The sequence below is a fragment of the Centrocercus urophasianus genome, unplaced genomic scaffold (genome assembly GCF_019232065.1).
Source record: "Centrocercus urophasianus isolate 14NV4802_14NV808 unplaced genomic scaffold, USGS_Curo_1.0 seq_27, whole genome shotgun sequence".
In the NCBI taxonomy this organism is placed as follows: Eukaryota; Metazoa; Chordata; class Aves; order Galliformes; family Phasianidae; genus Centrocercus; species Centrocercus urophasianus.
Window position 1 is genome coordinate 7,978,666 of NW_024884833.1, and position 21,575 is coordinate 8,000,240.

Genomic DNA, 21,575 nt, shown 5'->3' on the forward strand with positions numbered 1-21,575 from the left:
CCTGCTGGTCACGGAACTGGGCCGGACCAGCCCATAAACCGTTGACAGAAGGCAACTAGGAAATTACAAAATGTTAAAAAGGACTTTTTGACCCTTGGGAAGATGATGAAGGGAGTGGAAGCATAGGTAGTATTCTTGTCATGCTTCTGTGATTTTTGGTTATTGGTGTTCCACATCATAACATCATGTAGTCCACTGGGAGTTGAAGTGTTAATGCTCCAGCTCTGGGTACCCAGAAGAGAAGAAGAACTAGATTCCCTAGAAGACTGTTCACTGTGCTGTTATCATTTCTGCTCAGGGGGAACAGACATAAGGCCGTGGTAGGTCATCTGACCTCCTCTTCTAAGTCAGGCTCTCCTCCATGTTGCTCAAACAGACTGCGCATCTCACCTCAATGGTGAGGTTATGGTGAGGCCTATCCACCTTTCAGACACTCTCTCTCATTATATGTATTAGCTTCGATTCTAATTATATTGTATTATGGTGTATTGTCATGCATTCTGATACCATATTTAGTAAATTAATTTGATTCTCCTCAGATGTTGCTGCTATTTTTATTTTGGGCTCCCTGTTTCCCTTTTCTGGAGGTATGGATTTGCAAAATCCCTCCGCCTTCCTAGTCACAGAGCTGGGCCAAACCAGCCTGTAAACCGTTGACAGTGCTCCTCAGTCCTCCTGGTTGGATACTAGGAACCAGGAAGAGAATAGACCAGTTTGTGAATGGACGCATGGGTGTCTTTTGATTGTATGATTTAGGTTGCACCTTTGTATAAACTGGACATGCTTATGTTGGTTGGGATATAACTAAGCAGGATGGCAAAGAACATACCTGGGCAGCTAGCTGGCAGGACTGATCATCAGAGCATAAAACTAAATTTGTTGGAGGAAGGAGATGTGCTACTGAGTGACAGAGAAGAGCTGGAAATGCTGTCACTTTAGGAAGCAGAAGGGGAAAACCTCAGATTTATCCCGGTGGAACTTAGGACATATGGGAGGGTAACATGGTCAATAGGCCAGCTGAAGTGTCTCTACACCAATGCACACAGCATGGTGTATGGAGATGGAAACTTGGTAATTAGAAAACTCTGACCCAATTGCTATCTTAGAAACATGATGGGACCAATCATACAACCAAAATACTGTGATTGAGGGCTACAGTCTTTTTAGAAGGGATAGGCAAGGTAGGAGGGGCAATAGAGTTTCTCTCTATGTTAAGAAGAGGGTAGATTGCAAACAGCTGACTGAGAAACAGCCATGAGCAGGTTAAGAGCTTGTGGATTAAAATCAGGGACGAAACCAACAAAGGACATCTGATTGTCAGGGTTAATTGCAGGCTGCCTTATTAAGAGGAACCTGTTGACGAGACCTTCTTGCTTCAGCTACAGGAGGCATTGTGCTTGCAGCATCTTATCCTCATAGGGGGATTTCAGCCACCTGGAAGTTTGCTGGGAAAACAACATGGCATGATACAAGTAATCCTGGAGTCTACTGAGGATAAATTCCTGATCCAGATATTGGACAGACCAACTAGAAGTGAAGTGTTACTGGCTGATAAACCTCACTTCTTTGCCTGGAAAGATCATGGAACAGGTCCTCCTGGAAGATATATTAAGGAACATCAGGGACAAGCTGGCAATCCCATACAGCCAGCATGGTTTCACCAAGGACATATCATGCCTGACCAGTCTGATCACCTTCTGTGATGATGGAGTGACAGCATCTGTGGGCCAAAGAAGGGCAACTGGTATCATCTGCCTGGACTTGTGACAGGCCTTTGATATGGTCCAACCACATCCTTATCTCCAAATTGGAGAGAGATAGATTTCTAGGGTGGACTGTTTGGTGGGTAAGTAATTGGTTGTGTGGTCACAGCCAGAGGGTTGTGGTCAATGGCTCTGTGTCCAGGTGGAGGCTGGTCACAAATGGTGTTGTCCAGGAATCTGCCTTGGGACTGGTATTCTTTAACATCCTTATCAATGGCATAGATGGTGGGAGTGAGTGCACCCTCAGCAAGTTCTCTGATGACATCAAGCTGAGTGTTGTAGTTGATATGGCAGAAGGAAGGGATGTCAACTAGATGGATCTTGACAGGCTTGATTGTTTTGTCTTCTCTCTATCCACCTCCAAAAGTAAGAAAAAAAAAAAAAGGATACAAAAAGATTTGTAAATCAGGGAAGCACATGAGGAATAGAAAAAGTGGCTTTGCAGGACAGCTGCTTCTGACTAAGTATGTTGTCATAGTTTTGAACAAGAAAATTAGACTTCATATCATTCTTAACTCTGTAATTCTGCAGTTATTTTTTTGTTGTTGTTCCCACATCCATTGGTACTATGCTGGCTGAATGGGCCAGTGTTCTGAAAGACCTAGGCTATTAAGAATTTCAATTGGTTACGCTTCAAAATGAAATAAATACATACTTTAAAAACATGACTTTCAAGCTAAGAAACTGAAATACATCACAGAGTATGGAAATCAAGGACTTATGCATATATATTTATTTATATTTTTTTAACCTCTTTTTAAATTACAATTTTTAGTAGAACTACAGCTTAGCCTTTAATTTCATTTTGGGTATTTAAGTATTAAAAATTCAAGTATTAAAGACAAACTGGCTTGCATTAATAGTGTACAGTGAGACACAACTGAGAAGAGCTGTAGAGATGCTAGAGTCTTACAAGACATTGATATATACTTGATGTTTGTCTTTAGCCTGTTAGTCTACAAATTGAGTGTTTAGAACTGTATGCTACATACTAAAAGCTTTCCTGATAGACTTTGAGTGCCTGAAGAACCAAGCAAGGATGACTTATTTTAAGACAGCTGCCTAGTGTGGGTTATTTAATTCCAGGTTCTGTTCACCAAAAATACAAGGCATTAAAAGTGTCTGCTGAACATTAAGCCGTAGCATTTCAGAAATTATTTGATGTACAGAGTTCTACCATACTTGATAACAGTAACCAAAAACCTCTAGAAATTTAGGATGGTTTTGTTTAGGATAAAGTTCCTTGCAGGCATGGATTTGTAGAAAGCAAAGTCCAGCACTGGTTTTGTTTACATTCTGAGAAGTTCAAGAAAAAGACATTGCATTGTTTTGATTGAAACCTTTTAATCTGTGAAAATCTATGCACCTTCTTATACTGTGTTTTTATTTTCTTTTATTGGTAAGCCAGATGAATAATTTATGCAGCTTTTAAAGCAAAATAACCAATTGAAATGAATTGAAAGATTTGTTTTGTCACTTTAATGTGAGATTTTTTTTTTGATTTAATATTTTTTCTTCAGTTTTAGTTTTAATATTAAAGAATTAGAGTGGACTATAGAAATTCTTTTGAAGGCTCTCTGTGTTGTGTGTGTTGTCTTTCAACACAGAATATTTAATAAGTGCTTGTCAAAGAAACAAGTAATTATGTTTTCTTTCTCTTCACAGTGTGAAGTGCCTCCAGAAAGCTGTGAAAGATCCTTACCACATTATTTGTCGACCATGTGCTAGTAAACTAGAAGTTTGTGCCAAATGTGGAAAAGAAAAAGAAATTGTAATTCCGTAAGTAGCTCATAAATTATATAGTTTCAGTGCTGCGCTTCTTTTTTCCCTTTTTAATAAGGCTTGTTTGGAAACTATACAAGACACTGTTACACTTCATGCCATATTCTGAATAATCCTGACAGAAATCAGTATAATTCATCAGCTTCATTTTCTTCTGCTGAAACCAAGGTGGAATGCTTATTGATGTTAGTGAGGCTGGGCCAAATAAGTCTTACTCAAATAAGACACTTTATTATAATACCAAAGAGAAGATTGTATTTCTACCTTAGGAACAAAGTACTTTGAAATAGATTTAAATATAGAGCATCATAAAATATGCATAAGCCAATTTACTGTTTGCATTTTGTGTGTCATTTGATGATTCAGTTACCAGGAACAGAAATAAAGATGGGCTGATACTGAGCACAGTTACTGCAATGTTTTTAGCAGGCTTTCCTCTTTTTTTAATTCTTTTAGTAAATAAGTCACTTTTATTGAGCATTCTATATTAATTTACTAGTCTATGACTGCTCATCAGCAGTTAACTAGTTAGTCAGACTGTTTATATACAATCATACGTATATACGTGTATACACTGTGCCTGGGAAAATCATAGAGCAGATTCTCCTGGAAGATATATTAAGGAACATCAGGGACGAGCTGGCAATCCCATACAGCCAGCATGGTTTCACCAAGGACATATCATGCCTGACCAGTCTGATCACCTTCTGTGATGATGGAGTGACAGCATCTGTGGGCCAAAGAAGGGCAACTGGTATCATCTGCCTGGACTTGTGACAGGCCTTTGATATGGTCCAACCACATCCTTATCTCCAAATTGGAGAGAGATAGATTTCTAGGGTGGACTGTTTGGTGGGTAAGTAATTGGTTGTGTGGTCACAGCCAGAGGGTTGTGGTCAATGGCTCTGTGTCCAGGTGGAGGCTGGTCACGAATGGTGTTGTCCAGGAGTCTGCCTTGGGACTGGTATTCTTTAACATCCTTATCAATGGCATAGATGGTGGGAGTGAGTGCACCCTCAGCAAGTTCTCTGATGACACCAAGCTGAATGGTGTCATATGGTATTTTGAGGATAAGGAGAAGGCTGGGGTCCTCAATGCCTTCTTTACATCTTCCTTTAATAGGCAGATCAGTTATTCTCAGGGACTTTACGCCCTGATCTGGAAGTCTGGGATGCTATGCAGAATGCATCCCGGGTGATTCAGGTGGATACAGTTAGAGAGCCCCTCCTCCATCTGGGCTGTCACAAATCCATGGTACTGGACAGGCTTCATCCTAGGTTGCTGACAAAGCTGGCGGGGGTGATTGCCAAGCTGGACTTGGTCATCTACCAGTGCTCCTGGTTATCTGGAGAGGTCCCAGAGGATTGGAGATTTGCAGATCTCCAATCTACAAGAAGGATCATAAGGAGGATCCAGGGAACTATAGGCCTGTCAACCTGACCTTGCTACCAGGGAAAGTTATGGAGCAAATCATCTTGGGTGAGATCACACGGCATGTGTGAGGCATCCAAGGGGTCAGGCCCGGCCAGCACGGGTTTATGAAAGGCAACCTCATCTTCTAGGACTAGGTGACCAGACTCGCAAATGAGGGGAAGGCTGTTGATATAGTCTCCCTAGACTTTAGCAAAGACTGTGACACAGTCTCTCACATAATTCTTCTGGGGAAACTGGCTGCCCAAGGCCTGGACAGGTATGCCCTTCTTTGGGTAAGGAACTGGTTAGAGGGCCATGCCCAACAGGTAGTGGTGAATGGAGTGAAGTCCAGCTGGCGACCCATTACAAGTGGTGTCCCCCAGGGGTCTGAGGCCCATCTTGTTTAATATCTTTATTGATGACCTAGATGAGGGGATTGAGTGTACCCTCAGTAAGTTTGCAGATGACACCAAGCTGTGAGGTGGTGTCATTGCTCCTGAGAGTAGGAAGGTCCTTCAGAGGGATTTAGATAAGCTGGATCACTGGGCTGAGGTGGATGGGATGAGGTTCAACAAGGCCAAGTGTCGGGTCCTGCACTTTGGGCACAACAACCCCATGCAGCGCTGTAGGCTTGGGGCTGAGTGGCTGCATGAGTGTCAAGAGGAAAGGAACCTGGGAGTGTTGGTTGATGCTCGGCTGAACATGAGCCGACAGTGTGCCCAGGTGGCCAAGAGGGCCAATGGCATCCTGGCCTGCATTAGAAACAGTGTGGCCAGCAGGAGCAGGGAGGTGATCATCCACCTCTACTCAGCAATGGTGAGGCCGCACCTTGAGTACTGTGTTCAGTTTTGGATCCTTCGCTACAAAAAAGACATTGAGGCCCTGGAAAACGCAACTGGTGAGGGATCTGGAGCACAAATCTTATGAGGAGCAGCTGAGGGAGCTGGGATTATTTACTCTGGAGAAGAGGAGGCTCAGGGGAGACTTCATTGCACTCTACAACTTCCTCAAGGGAGGCTGTGATGAGGAGGGTTTTGTCCTCTTCTCCCAGGCAACAAACAGGACCTGAGGAAATGACCACAATTTGTACCAGAGGAGGTTTATGTTAGACATGAGGAAGAACTTTTTCTCTCAGAGAGTGGTCAGGCACTGGAATGGCTGCCCAGGGAGGTGGTGGAGTCGCCATCCCTGGCAGTGTTCAAGAGGTGCCTGCATGAGGAGCTATGAGATATGGTTTAGTGCTTGTGGTAGCAATGGTGATGGGAGGATGGTTGGACTAGATGATCTTGCAGGTCCTTTCCAACCTTGTGACTCTATAATTCTATGATTCTAGTTGATATGGCAGGAGGAAGGAATGCCAGCCAGAATGAAGCTTGATAAACTTGTAAGGTGGGCCCATGTGAAGCCAATGAGGTTTAACAAAAGAAAGTATAAGATTTTGCACTTGGTTTGGGTAATCCCAGCTATGTATATGGACTTGGAGAAGAATTCTTTGAGAGTAGCCCTGCTGAGAAGGATATAGGGGTCTTAGGAGGTGAAATACTTAGCATGAGCCAGCAGTGTGTGGTTGCAGACTGGAAGGCCAGCAGTATCCTAGGCTACATCAGAAGAGGGGTAGCCAGAAGGACAAGGAAGGTGGTCTTCTCTCATGAGGCCCCAGCTGGAGTCCTGCCTCCAGTCTTTGCACACAGAAAAAATGTAGAGCTGTTTTCAAGAGAGTCCAGAGGAGGGCCATGATGCTGATCAGAGGGCCAGAGAACCTCTTCTGTAAGGACAGGCTTAAGGAGCCTGTCTTGTTTGGTCTGGGAAAGAGAAGGCTGCAGGAAGACTTCATTGTGGCCTTCCATTATTTAAAGGGAAGTCGTAAACAAGAGAGTCGAGTTTTTACACAGGTAGATAGAGATAGGACAAGGGGAAATAGTTTTAAAGTAAAGGAGAGAAGATTTATGTTAGATGTCAGGGGAAGCTTTTCACTGAGAGGGTGGTGAAATGCTGGAACAGGTTGCCCATAGAGGTTGTGGATGCCTCGTCCCTGAAGGTATTCAAGGCCAAGCTGGATGGGATTCTGGGCAACCAGGCCTAGCACTTATCTACTGATTGGTAGTCCTGCATGTGGTAGGGGAGTTGGAACTTGATTAATCCTTAAGTTTCCTTCCAACTTAAGTTATTCTATGATTTTATCATACTTAAATATGTATTCTTTTTATTTCTTAGTCTCTTTTCCCTTACTGTCTACTCAACATGAAAGTAATTTTAGATTATTTTCTCCTTTCTCCTTCCCCCACCACCCAGGTAGACTGTTGTGTCCTTCATCCCATTCTTATTTAAAATACTTATAAATTCCAGAAGTAATAGTTGCTAACTTAATATTGATTTTTTGCAGGATCAATAAAGGACAAGATGGAATTGAGGATAAGACTTCTAAAAACGGCCAGGAAAGTGGACTGGAGGATGAACTGGATTTTGACACGAACTTGAGTAGTACAGACAGTGAAGAAGATTCTGATAGGCTTGAAGAAAGATTTAAAAGTATGAACTTTGAAAGGACAGAGATTCAAAAACTTGAGTTTGTAGAAGAGACTGTACACAATGAATTGTGATAGACTGATGCTTTCCTCTGACTTCTGCTCTGAAAACCTGGTCTGACATTTAAAAATCCTCATGTACTGGCACAGTGTGTTTTGATTCTTGTTGTGGAGAGACTTGTTACTTGTTTGAAAGACTCAGAGTTTGAATCTTTAAGTACAGTTATTTCTTGTATGGATGTTCCTCTGTGTGTTATCGAGTCCAGTATTACACAACTGTTGTATTGCCATTTGAAAAACTACATGGACATCTGTAGTTCAAATAAAAAAATAAAAAGTTCTGTCATTTAAAAAAAAAAAAAAAAAAAAAAAAAAGTTAAACCAATTTTAATAGATTTTGAGGGAAGAACTTGCATCTTTTGTCAGTGAGCTTCCAGAGGCCATTACTGAAATATCAAGTAATCATTGTTCTTACTCCAGCTGTCTCTTTTCCATGGGAAGAGTGCCTAAGTGCCATCAATATCCATTTCATATTTGTGACCTTGTTTTTACCAAAATTTTGAAATGGAAAAAAGAAAAAAAAAATGTTTAAGACTTTAGAATTTTTCATACATGTTCCACACTTTCTTTTCATTCGGATGTAGACATAATGTAGTTTCCTCTAATACAAAAACACTTAGGTGCCATGCAGGGATGCTAATATAGAATTATGTTTAATAAGTTACGATTTCAAATGCCGTACTATTACACAGCAGGATTCCTGACTTTCAGTTCCTTGTAGGGATTATTTCAATGTAGACTAAGCTCTAAGAAGAACTTCACTGAAATGAACTTCTGCTGGATTCAGTGTGATTTGATTTGTTTTATGTCATCTGCCACATCTATGAATAATGCAGGAGAAGTGCTTCTTGTTTACTAAATAGTTTAATGCAAGAACAACTAACAATATAGTTTTTACTGACCACTGAAAAATTAACCAGCTTGTTTGGCGTTGTCTGAATTGCAGTTACGAGGCACAGAAAAAAAAAAAAGAAAAAATGTAAAAATGTCTTCTTCAAATCAATTGTGAGGGACTTTGACTTGTGTTTTTCCTTCAAAATATGGAAATACTGAAACTTTTATTTCTTTTGGATAGGGATAGCCACCATGTCTCTACCGTAGCTGACTTTCAAAGAAAATCTGCTTATCAAGATATGGAGTGCTAAGATATAGAGTGGTCAGGAGCACAGAACCTGTTCAGATTGAAATGACAGCATTAGTATTTAGTATTGTTAATAATACACAGCAGCAAAATTCTTGTAATCAGTCATCTAGCATTGAGCTCATATATTTTTTTTCTTTACTGTTTATGTTCTCGTCACTACAGATAAGGCCTTAAGCATTATGCTATTTAATATCTTCTATTTAGATTTGTCTTTCACTTTTATATATTTTCATGGGATATTAAAACATCACATTTACTTTTTCTGAACTTCTTGTAAGTTTGTATACTAACATCCAAAACATCATTTTTAAATTATCTCTAAGGACTAGTAATCTGCATGATTTAGTTCTTGTTTCTTTTCAGTGCTGCCCCTCTGCTTTTGAAGAAAGAAATTTTTCTGTGTCCATTTTGTCATATATTGATTTTTGCAAAGTGTTTTATGATAACTGTGAGCACCAAGCAATTGCAAATCATGGTCTTCTCTGTTCTTCTTAATACATCAAGACTTATAGCTCTTCACTGAGACAAAGTGTAACGTTTGCTAACTATTTGAATATCATTTTTATGCTTATTTGCAATCATAAAGCACTAGAATTTATGACCAAAACAACCAGCCTCCTTTTTCCCTCTATCTATACATATGTTGTTTACAAGCTAAACAACTAGCTTTGTGATCAACTCAGATTATTTCACTCAATTTCAATAATAAAAAATTCATCATTATAAAATGTATGGAATGGTGATGGCTTGGCTTGGCTTGGCTTGGAAGAGTCCAATAGTTAATCTGCAAGGCACTAAGAGATGCTTAGTGGTAGAAGAGAAGTTGTGTGGTGTTTAGAAGAGACTAGAAGATGGTCAGAAGGTCACACCGCATTGACAGATGTGTCCTCCCACCAGGTCAGCAGTGACGTCTGTCTCTGTGTGACGTTGCCTGTTGTTCTGCCAGTTGACGCTGGTAAAGACAGAGTAAATATGGAACATCCCCAGCAGACACTGCAAATGCATGGTGATTCTGGCGTGTAGTTAATAAGTAATCTGGCATCAGCTGCAGAGAGGGGCTCTACGAAGGGGAAATGTGAGTTTTCATGAGAATGATATGCCTACAGGAAACATTCTTTCACTTGGAAAAATTTGATAATGACCTAGCCTTCTGTCCAAAGGCGAAAGGAAATCCTGAAATGATAGGAAAACTTGAGCAATTGGCAGTAAGAAAAGGGGAAGGGCTGCCTTGTCAAAGTCATTGTTATAATCTATCAGTATGGAGGAAGAGACGTTGAACAACAAGAGCAACCAAAACAAAAGGTGTTATAAAATAGTTTGAAGTTAACATATTTACGTGTCGTAACTAATTGTCTATTCAGAGTTTACTTGGGTAGTTGATGCTACTAGTATGACAAGATGTTACAAGACTGATTCTACAAGGCTATGATGAAATTGCTGGGATTGAGCAAAACTACAGGGGTGGCTGACAGGATTTAGCCTAGCAAAGACACTCTCTGAAGACAGCTCTTGATGTTGTGTTGTTGGTCTTAATTGTAGCTAAAAGATGCACCAATGAAAATGACTGCTGCAACTAAAACAGCACACTCACATGGTGGTGTGAGTCAGCTTGTAAAATTCTGTGTTCATGTATGTTCACTGTTACAGGGAAAATAAGTTTTACTGAAGATACCTCGAACATGGGAATAAAAAGAGCAGTCTTTGTTTTCTTATTAATTTTTGACAGAAGTCAGAATAAATTTGGAATTACAGGGAGATATAATTTTTATAAGATTTAAGCAATAGTTCAGAATTACAGGGTTTTGGGTTTTTTTTGTTGGTGTGTGTGTGTGCGTGTGTGCATGAAGTGCTTGTTGAAATGAGAGTTCTCTAGAGATAGAACCTCTTTAAATATTGATCTTTGATAGAAAAAAAAATTGGTGAGAAAATCGCATGAAAGATCAACTTTTAGAAGGAAATTCTTTCCTGAGAGAGTGGTGAGGCACTGACACAGGCTGCCTGCAAAGGCTGTGACTGCCCCATCCTTGGTGGTGTTCAGGTGTCCAGGTTGGATGAGGCCATGTGCAAACTGATCTGGTGGGTGTAAACCCTATCCGTGGCAGAGTGGTTGGATCTTTAAGGTCCCTTCTGACAAAAGCCATTCTATGATCAATCTGGAAAGGTTTTTTGTTTTCTGACCAGGGTAGTTACACAATAGGAATCATCTTTGGATTTTTAAAGTATTTTTTTTAACTGAGATTTTGAAGGGCTCCTACTTCTTCTTTTACAAGGAATACTGTGAGTTTGTAAACTTAGCAAGAGGGGAAATGCTATCACCATGAGGCAGTATGCTGAGATGATATTTAAGAGATCTGTGTAGGATGACAGACAGGGATTTCAGGAATTTTACTGAGCATTGTGGGTAGATGCCTAGTACATTACTGAAGAAGGGAATGATAGGTGTTAATAATTAGTCATCTGAAGAATAAAGAAGATGGGGTGATGCTGCTGGTACAGGTGGATTCCTGTTAGTTAATTGTCCATACAAGCGTTATCAATTCTCATTTGGTGTGACTCATCGCTGATAGTAATTAATTAGATAATGGACTGTTGATATGTGTGTAAGGCATGCAGGATGATTCTCACTTCATTAGGGGAAATGCTTATCATAGAACCGGTCATTATTTACTTCATCAGGTTTCCGGAAAACAAAATTCCCATATGTATGGATGTGTTCAGAGAATCTGGATTCATTGCAACATGAGGAAAGTCCTTTTTATGGATGCTGCTGCTTCCTAGCACCATTTTCTATCAATCTGTTTTGTCAAAATTTGTTGGTATCTCTGAAACATACTCAAGTGTTTTAAAGTATCTTGTGGTACAAAAAGCATTGTCAGTGATTTACTCCTAGTTTTGCATGGGGTTGGGCAGTTTTTCCTCTTGTCTACTGATTGATCTATATTCCTCTAAAGTATATAATACCAGCCTCTGAAAGCTTTATAGGACTACTGGTTAATTAAGAAGAGGGTAAGTAGTTTTCTCCCTATAATGGGCATGTACTTGGATGCTGAGATGCAAATCGTAGCATTAGCAAGGAAAATAGAGGAAAAAAATAGCAGGTAGTGAAAAATGAGCCACCTCTAGCCCTACAATTACATGTGTTTTCTTTGTTCAGGAATTCTCACAAATAAATGGACTCCGACAGAAAATGCAAAACTGCCTCTCCTTATAGAAAGCATCTCTCTGACTTAAGCTGCTAATGAGGAAAGGATTCTAAGTAGCATAAGGAGACCTTAATAACAAGATGTTTAGGGTGCTGGTCATACACACTGTCAGCACGTTTCATTTCTTCTGCCTGCCTTTTATCTGAAAGCTTTTAAGAGGACAAAGGTATATATGAAAAATACATGTTCTATATACATGCTCTCATCACATACAGTGAGTATGTAAAATGGGGTTCTTGTCCTCAAAACAGTTGAAAACATACTAGTATTTGAAATGAGGTAGGTCCGTGTAGAGATCGATAGCGTGTTCTCATACAAATCACCTGTAGTGGGCTAGAAATGAAATACTTGCCAAGTTTCACATAGTGGATATTTTTGTTGGATTCTTTAAAACAGTTAAGATAAAATAACAGGGAAGTTTGCTTTTTTGTTTGTTTGTTTTTCCTACAGAAATAAGTTAGCAAACCAGTGTTTCTAACTTCACAAATTGAAGTCACAATACAACACACGCCGCAGACAACACATTAGAATTTTACTTGAATTTCAGTTGTGCATCATCCGTATTTCAATTCACCACTGATGGAATTTTTAGAAAACCAGGTTAAAGAGTTTGGTGTAATTGCATAACTAAGAGGGCTTTGAAAGCAGTACCAAATTGTTTGTTTGGTTATTTATTTGTTCATTTATGTACTGATGCGACTGCAGCACAGAAGACCAAGTTTTAGTACAAAAATATGAAATGGTTATGTGTGTTCCTGAATAGTAGCACTCACTTTAAATGTCTCTTTATAGGACAGCTTGTATTTCTGAGAGTCAAGTTTGTCATACTTATGTTCCCAGCACTTCTCTTACTGTTCCCTATGTACTTCCTGAGCAAGCCTGACATAGTGTGTGAAAATAGTCTATGAAGATTAACCACAGTTTAAGTGCTTGTAAGTGTAGCAATAGTGAAACTTGTAACACTTGTTAAATCAAGGACTGCAGAGTGATTATGTGACAGTTTGAACTGCTCTCTCTAGCCGACCTCCTCATTAGTTATTCCTTTTTTCTCAGTCTGGCTCTGTGCTGTGCAAATTCCTAGCTTAAATGAGAATTGATACAGCCTATGAGCTGTAACTACCTTTCTCCAGGTTATTCTGTGTAGCAACAACACGTTGTTGTATGTAAAATGAAATGAAGCTGAACTTCTTGGAGAAGAGATAAATGGACCCTACGGCATTTCTTGTTACAGTAGAGAAGTGCAGAATAACCCTAAACCTTTCATTTCCAAGGAAAAATAAAACCCATGGGAAGGTAAAGCCTATTATTTCACCAGTGGCAGATTTTCTGTTGTTTATGTGACAAAGATTTTAAAGAATTTCACTGGCAATAAGTAATGTCTCATACTCAACTCATCAGTAGTGGCTGAGTCTTTCTTAAAAGAAGCTGAACCTCCCAGAATGGAACAAGCTTGTACCTGCATCATTTGGAGAAAAGGCATAATATATTCTTATATATTCTTTAGATGCTATGGAATTGCAATCCTGTGCTCCGAAAAGAACAATCTAATGAGGAATTTGGCATAAATGTCTAGGTTTGTCAAGATCTGATGCCATTATGACATAATATTCTTCTTTGGGAAAGTGCAACGTGAAGGATTAAGACATCTCTGAGCTATGTGGTTTCTGGAATGACAGAATTTTTACTGTTTCATCAGAAAGTTTTCTTACTCTCCACAGTCTTTGTATTAGCTTGGGTTGCATTTGAGTACAAATAATTATGATCATTTGTAACATTATGATCTCTTCTGCATCAGAACAGAATTACATATTGAATCACTTTATTCAGCTAGTTGCTCCATTCACACCCCCACAGCTTAACTTTTCTCTGATGACTCTGGGAGCCAAACAACCAGGATGGTTAACTATGTGGATTATTTCAAAAAATCCCATTAGCAGCTGACTGACAGTGACACAAAAAGGGCTGCAGCGCTCGCCCAGCACCCCAGAAATGTGTCCAATTGGCCATTCTTCTCTCCTGCCACTCCAAGGATGTGGCAGCCCTGACCTCACTTCTGTAGTGGTTAAAGTGAGTGTTTTTCTGCCCACTGAGGGGGGGAAGTTTGGCTTACCATTAATGAGAACACAAAATGAAGTGTTTATGCCTCTAGCCTTTCAATGGAGAAGAGGGTCTCTGCCAAATATCTGAGGGTGTCAGGCAAAGTTCCTGAGCCAGGTCTGTTCAAAATGCCCTGTGGAGATGAAAAACAAAGAAAAAGCCACTGACTGAAATAAACACAATGCTGAGCTTGTGAGTATGGAAATTCAGAGGTGCACACAGCCCACAGCCGCCTCTCTTCATCTTCACAGGTTCCAGCTGTCATTGTAATACATGTAGAAATTAATCCAAATAACAACCTACTGCTTTAGCATAATTGATCTGAAAACAAGTTAGTGTTTATTGCCTCCTGGCATTCTTAACGAGATTTGCACTCAAGCTGTGAGGAAAGAAATACCTTGTTCTTGTCTCAGGCCTCTTAATTTTAGGTGAAAATGAAAGCAATTTTGTAATGGACGGAAACTACTCTGCAGGGTAATTTTTGTTCTGGAGCCCAAAAACAAATCACCTAGAAAGAATTACTAATCCAGTTCCTGAAGTTAAAACTAGGCCATAACAGTGGCAAAATACAAAGTTATCACTGTAATTTGATGGTGTTTCCCTAGCCATTCCTTCCCCATTCCTTTAAGCATCATCCAGCATTGTTAATGTTAATGAGCAAAGTTCTGCTCCATGCAAAGCTGCTTCATAACCAAGACCACCGAGTCACGTTATTCTCCACCTGGGACACCTTTGCCCCTTCTTAAAAATAAGTTGTGTGACAACAAGACTTGATTTACTGATCCTGAATATATTTTGATGGTTAAATATGTCTTTTCTAATGGATTTAACATCAAGATATTCCACTGGACTTGATGCTTGACTTACTTACTTTGACTGAGGTTTCTTTGACTTGTGCATTCTTATTCTCATGAGTGTTTTGATATTCCATTGATGACAAGGTCTCAAACTTGAATGGCAGATCCTAATCCAGAGTATAATTTGTGAGGTAAGACAGAAACATGAGGGTCATAAGATCTGCAAAGTTTCACAGCTGGCAGCTCAGCAAGAGGGTGTCAGTAGAATCCCAAAATCTTAAATCCTAACCAATTCCTTACCAGAGCTTTTTTTCTGTAGCCTGTGTAAAATGAAGCATAACCTTTTATATACTAATACATATATTTTTTCTTAATGAATGCAGAACAAGAAAAACAGTGTTGAAAAAAAATGTATATATTATATCCAAAAGCCAGCAAAACATGCTTGCTGGTGATATGCAGTGTATCACCAAGAAAAGAGGCAAGACTTTCTGGTGTGATGCTGACAACATTCCTCTCTAGAATAAATTCCCTTGTGACACCAGGTGTCACTATAACAAAGTGAAAAGGTTGGCTTGCAATTTGGCTTTGTACTAAGTGTGATAGAGGCTTTTGAAACAACTGGTTCCTCAAGGCACCAGGCTCTGTACCATGAAAGTGCCTTGTTCTCACCAGATTTTGTCTCACGATGATACCAGTGCAGAAAGGTGTGGCTATTCTGCGCTTCTAGAGGGGTTACAGCTACTCAGAAGAGGAGCTGGGATCAACAGTGGACAACTGAGCCAGGAGCTCTGTTTTTGATTTGGAATCTGCTTTTAGGGAAGGCTTAAAAGGCCATGCCTCCCAGCCTGGGCTCTGCTCTGGTAGCTGTAGTGCTGCACATAGATAATGTGTGAATTTGTGTGAATTTTTAAAATGAGTGTTAAGGTCCTCATTCAGAAATCTAGCCTTCTCTTGTGTGAATTTAAAAATAAAATCAATGCGCAAATGACATATAAATTATCACAGAATGGCTTGGATGGGCAGGGACCTCAAAGCCCTTGCCATGAGCAGGGCTGCTCCCCACCAATCAGGCTGCTCAGGGCCCCATCCAACCTGGCCTTGTGTGGCTCCCGGGATGGGGTATGTTAACCTCAGTTTGTGAATTTCCTTGGTAGTCTTAGAAAACCAGCTCAGAACTGTTGGGACAGAAGGAAACTAAAAATGAAAAATGCTGCTACCAAATGACATTCCACTGAGCTTGTAAGTTTTCAGCAGCTGCTTTGCAGGACAATCTCTGAGCTGCTAGTAAATAAAGTGCAGAAAAGCGGGTGCATGTCAGAGTAGAAAGAAAATAAAATAATCTTCAGTTAGCCAAGAAGAGGAAGTAAAAAAGAGTAATGTTACTTTCTCATGCTATCGTCTGTCTAACTAAGCACTTGCCTTCCCATGGCGGATCAGCCTTGGCTAACTAACTGCCACATGGCCATGCAGCCCCACACTTGCTCTTCAGTCTTCAGGATTGGGAGAAAGTAGAAGGAAAATGAGAAGAGTTGTGGATTAAGAAAAAGACAGCTTAACTGAATGCAAAAGATGGGAAGCAAGCAAGGAAAAAGCAAAGCATTCATTCATTGCTTCTTGTTGGCAGTCAGGTGTTTAGCAACTCCCTGGAAGGCAGGGCACCAGCAAATGAAAAGTCACTTCAGAAGACAAACACCATCAAAGATAACTTCCCTTCTTTCTCATTTCCTTGAGCTTTTATTACTAGCATGGCATCATAAAGAATGGGACTTCCCTTTGGTCAGTTGGAGTCAGCTCTCCTGGCTGTGTCCCCCTCCCAGACTACTTCTTACAGAGTGACAGAGTAGAAAAGAGTAAAAGCCTCTCATATGTCCAAGCAGTGACCAGAAATGATCAAAACATTGGTGTCTTACTGACAGAATCAGACAGAAATCCAAAGCATAGCTTCATATGGGCTGCTATGAAGACAATTTCTTCCCAGCCAGACCCAGTTTGCCTTTTACTGAGTGTGTTATCTAAATAGTCTCTACATTACTGCAATCTCAGTTCTGAGTACCAAAAATATAGATTACTGTAGCATTGTTAATACATACATTTCAAGGCACAGATTTAGCAAATCTGTAAGAAAATTTGTGAGCATGCACGTAGGGATCCATGTATATCAAACTGATGAAATGCCTGTATGTTACTGAAAGTTAGTTGCTGTATACACTATGGGATAAAATTCATGAACAGCAAATCCTTTATTGAAAGAAAGATGTCAACAATGACAGCAAAAGTAAGAACAACAAGAAGATGAATTATGTCCCATAATGTCAGTTACGTATTTGAAGGCTCTGGAAAAAAAATATCCATAATGTTCTGAATGTTCATCATTTGAATATTTAGAATCAAAGAATTATATTTGAGTCTACGGAGGGAGGTGGTTTGTATTTTCTGCTTTAGAAGTTCCTGAATCATGTGGGAGTGTGCTTTCTGGAGAATTGTGCATACAAGAGTGGTCATGAGCAGGACAAGTTACAACATAAGTGCTTGAGATTAGAAATCTGAAAACTATTTACTGTCCAGTTACTGAGCTCTTTTGTTATTCCTGTTATTATTAATTTCATATTCTGGTCAGTAATCTCTGACAATAAGCCATGTGCATAAGAGCATTCACTGATGTGTTCTTTTAATTAGTAAGACAGGTCTGGATAGTGCTTCACAGAACAGTACAGCAAAACATTTTTTGTTCCAGGAAGTTCCGGTGGTTTTTCCTGGTACAAATCCAAACTGTATAACGATCAATGGGAGTTTGGTACTAAATCTAATGCTTTATGAAGTTTGCATTTTAAAATTTGTATTGTGCTAGTGATTATTTTGACTATGGAGCCTTGTTCAACTATACACATTTAGAACAACTTTTTCTCCACAGACCAGGGTTCATGGACATGCGGAGTATTAGCATAATGTTGCATAATGCTGTGATTCACAAAAATATTTGCTCACAAATGGTAACAACCTTGTTTATCCAAACTAGTCATGTTTCTGGTGTAAAGCTGTCACAGAGGGAGAGTGATTGCTTCAGAGGCTTCGGCTCTCAGACTTTTGTTTAAACCTCTTTCCAACCCAACAAAGTGAGATAATAAATACTCACTTCTGAAGCAAAGTCTCTCTTCTGAACTAAGTCCCATGTCAGCTGAGCAAAAGCATGCATCTTCTGATGGTGCAAAACTGGCAGCACGGTGGAGTGGGATGTTTCTGCTATTTTAGCCATGTTTTCTGTTTTTTCAGGGAGTGGTAGATTAAAAGATCTCCAAGCAGACTGTTTCCTGTTGCTGACCAGCCTTCCCTACCACCCTTATGTGCTATCCAGCTGTCATAGAATCATGCAATCATAGAGTCATTGAATCACAGAATCATAGAATGGCTTGGGTTGGAAGGGACACCAAGGATCATCAAGCTCCAAACCTCTACCACAGGCAGGGCCACCAACCTCCACATTTAATACTAGATCAGGCTTCCTAGGGCCCCATCCAACCTGGTTCCTGAACACCTCCAAGGATGGGGCATCCATAACCTTTCTGGGCAGCCTGTTCCAGCACCTTACCACTCTCTCTGCAAAGAACTTCCTCCTAACATCCAATCTTAACCTTTCCTCCTTGAGCTTAAAACCATTCCCCCCTTGTCCTGTCTATCCCTATTTACCCTTGTAAAAAATTAACTCCCCTCCTGTTCATAATCCCCTTTTAAATACTGGAAGGCTGCAGTAAGGTCTCCTTGCAGCCTTCTCTTCTCCAGGCTGAACAAGCCCAGCTCCCTCAGTCTGTCTTCGTAGGGGAAGTGCTCTAGCCCTCTGATCATCTTCATGGCCCTCCTCAGACTCTCCCCAGCTGTTCTACATCTTTCCTGTACTGGGGGCCCAAGACCTGCAAGCAGTACTCCAGATGGTGTCTCACGAGGGCAAAGTAGAGAGGAAAAATCACCTCCCTGTCTCTGCTGGTCACCCCTCTTCTGCTGCAGCCCAGAATACCATTGGCCTTCCAAGCTGCAAGAGCATACTGCTGTCTCATGTTATGTTTTTCATCCACTGGTACCCCTGGTCCTTCTCCACAGGGATATTCTCAAGGAGTTCTTCTCCCATTCTGTATATGTGTTTGGGGTTACTCTGACCCAAGTGCAAAACCTCGCACTTCATTATATTCCTGCAGGCTCACCTTTGGAGCGTGTTAAGGTCCTTCTGGATAGCAAAGACACTGTCACAATCTGTTCAACTTTTTACTGTCCTGACAGTCCTCATCATCCCCTTTATATGGTTTAATGCAGAGAGGCTTGACTTGTTCTTTCTGCTGAATTTCATGCACTGAAAGTGAAGTAGATTAAATTTAACAGCATCAGTCAAATCTTCTCTAAATTCCTCAATAATTTTTTGTTGTGATCCAAAATCATTTCTATGGCAACAGCAGAACAGTATTTCTATATTTGTATCATCATACCGGGGGTGAGCATCAGTGTTCTTAGATGTTGGAAGGTGTTTTAAGTTGAACCATTATAAAGTCTAAGACTCTTTAAGACGCTTAAAACAAAAGATAGTTTCTTGCTGTTTCGCTTTTCAGAGAAGGTGCAGCAGCCAAAATGTTCATTTTATTCTCAATTCCACTCATGAGTCACTTGCATTAACTGTACTTAATGCAGTGAATGGGTTTGTTACACCAGCAATATTCAGCTGTCAAGAACTCTTCTGTTATGTAGAGGAAAGCATAAGAGTGTCAAAATTAGCATTAGATATACAAATACAATTATTGATATGAAAATGAGGTAAAATTAATATTTGTTATCAGAAAATAAATTTGGTGGTATCTCACCATTCTTAATGCTTAATATCGTAATAAAAGAACCAATTTTGATTATCAAATGGCAGACAATCCTCAGATTGCTGATTTTGTATCTAACAAAAGAAAATATATCTCTCTACAGACCTATACACATTTTTGCCTTGCATCATTTTGTGCAGCAATAACCTGCATAGTGCCAGCGTGATCTAGCAGGAAATGGTTTATATGATATAGCTGTTTGGACAAGAAATAGTTAAAGGCAACTTGTTGTCCTCTGTAAAATGTTTCTTAACTAGGAAAACATATAGCAAGATGACAGTGTTATTCAGTACTAAGTTTCAGACATTCATAATGGAAAGGTACCCAAAATGCATGCAAATAAGCTGATGATGCAATTCCAATAAGAAGTTATTGATGCTTGCATGAATTGGTTGAAACTTTCAATTTCTTGATTGAAATATTTCCATCCAATTGTTTTCAGTTTTAGGACAGGAATTTCCAGAAGCTATTGAAAAATTGGAGTCAAGGAATTTCTTAAGTTCAAGAAAAATAAAGGTGGGAGGAAGCTCCTTTCCAAGAATAACCACCTCCTTTTCTTCCTAAGTAGGAGTGAGTAGATTAGAATTTGAGCAAGTGATAGAAGAGGAAAAAAAAGGCCTTCTTTTGGCTGAAAGAGATAAATTAATAAACAGAAACACTGTTTATTTACACTTCATGAACACTCTCTTAATCATAATTTCCAGATGTTAACTTATTTATTAACAATTTTTTCCTGGTTTGAAAGGCACAAGGGTGAACACATCACTGTAGAAGGCCTAGAAAAAGCCCCATGCATCAGAAGCTTTACAAGTTTAAAGAATCCTTGTGGCCTGGTATGACAGTGCTCCTTCCCCCTGCTCCCACCTCTCCTTCCCTCTGCTCCATCCTTCAGCTGGCCTTGCACACAGGGCCTTGCACAGCTGGACTGATAGCACTCTTGCTAAAACAGATTAACAACCACAAATCTTTCTCAAACTTGGGGTGACTGTTGGTGGCAGGGTCTGAAAGAGCCGATAGAGCATGAACATAAAAAGCAACATCTGACTATGAGTCAATTATCTTATCCCATCAATTGTAATCAGCCCAAAAGCCCCTTTGAGCTCTCCTACATGGTACTGAGCTGCAAGACAAGACCTTCTCTCGAGCAGTGATACTTATTGAGGTTATGACCGAACAAAGATCCTTTACACCTTAATGTCAGAACAAGTTGCTGACAGAGATCCTCAGTAAGTGTCTGATCGATTGTTCTGTGCTTGGTCAGCCTTGCTAAGATCACATCTTAGATTGACTGTAAACTTTGTTAGCTTCACTAAGATTGTGTCTTAGATTGTGCTCATACAATCCCTCAGACATAAACCATTGCCCAAGCCTGGGACTACATATGGATCCAGCTGCACATAGGCTCCTTATCTGCATGGTTGAAGGAGTTTAGAAAAGAAAGGGATCCTCATTGAACGTTGTGACTCAGTGGGAAGGCCTTCTGTGTAAGGGTGTTTACCTCACCCTCTGTGCCGTCAATATGTAAGTACATATACAGCCACCTCAAATCTTATGCAGTCACTGCCTTATTTACAATTAAGTTTTGATATGTCAGTATGTATAATCCTAGTGTATCAATAAACATATCTAAGCTTCTCTCTTTGAAGTAATGTATAGTGTAGTTTGTGTCCATTTGCGACACTTGGTGTAGAAAATTCCTTGGATTCAGATTTCCCCACAAGAAAAAGAAATCAAATGATTATTGTATCAACTGAAAAAAGAGAGCCTCAACTGGTTGTGCTTGTTTCCTTTTTCTCTTGTTATCAGTTCTGAGCTCAGGAACATTAATTTCTGTGTTGTTGTTTTTTTTTTTTTTCTTTTTTTTCCCCGCATCTAAAGCAGGCTCATTCATTTGAATAGGTTTAAAAGCCAGGTGAGGCTGACTCTAAACATAACATA

The 21,575-nt window shown here is 39.9% G+C and overlaps 1 protein-coding gene across 1 annotated transcript in view; it reads left to right on the plus strand.

Moving 5' to 3' along the window:
- CUNH9orf85 (chromosome unknown C9orf85 homolog) overlaps positions 1-9,415 on the plus strand; it is an 18,448-nt gene extending 9,033 nt beyond the window's left edge. The window contains exons 3-4 of the mRNA XM_042826936.1: positions 3,429-3,542; positions 7,342-9,415. Coding sequence (XP_042682870.1) covers positions 3,429-3,542; positions 7,342-7,558 — 331 coding nt within the window. The 3' untranslated portion in view covers positions 7,559-9,415. The remainder of the gene's footprint in view (positions 1-3,428; positions 3,543-7,341) is intronic.
- Positions 9,416-21,575: the final 12,160 nt, after the last annotated feature.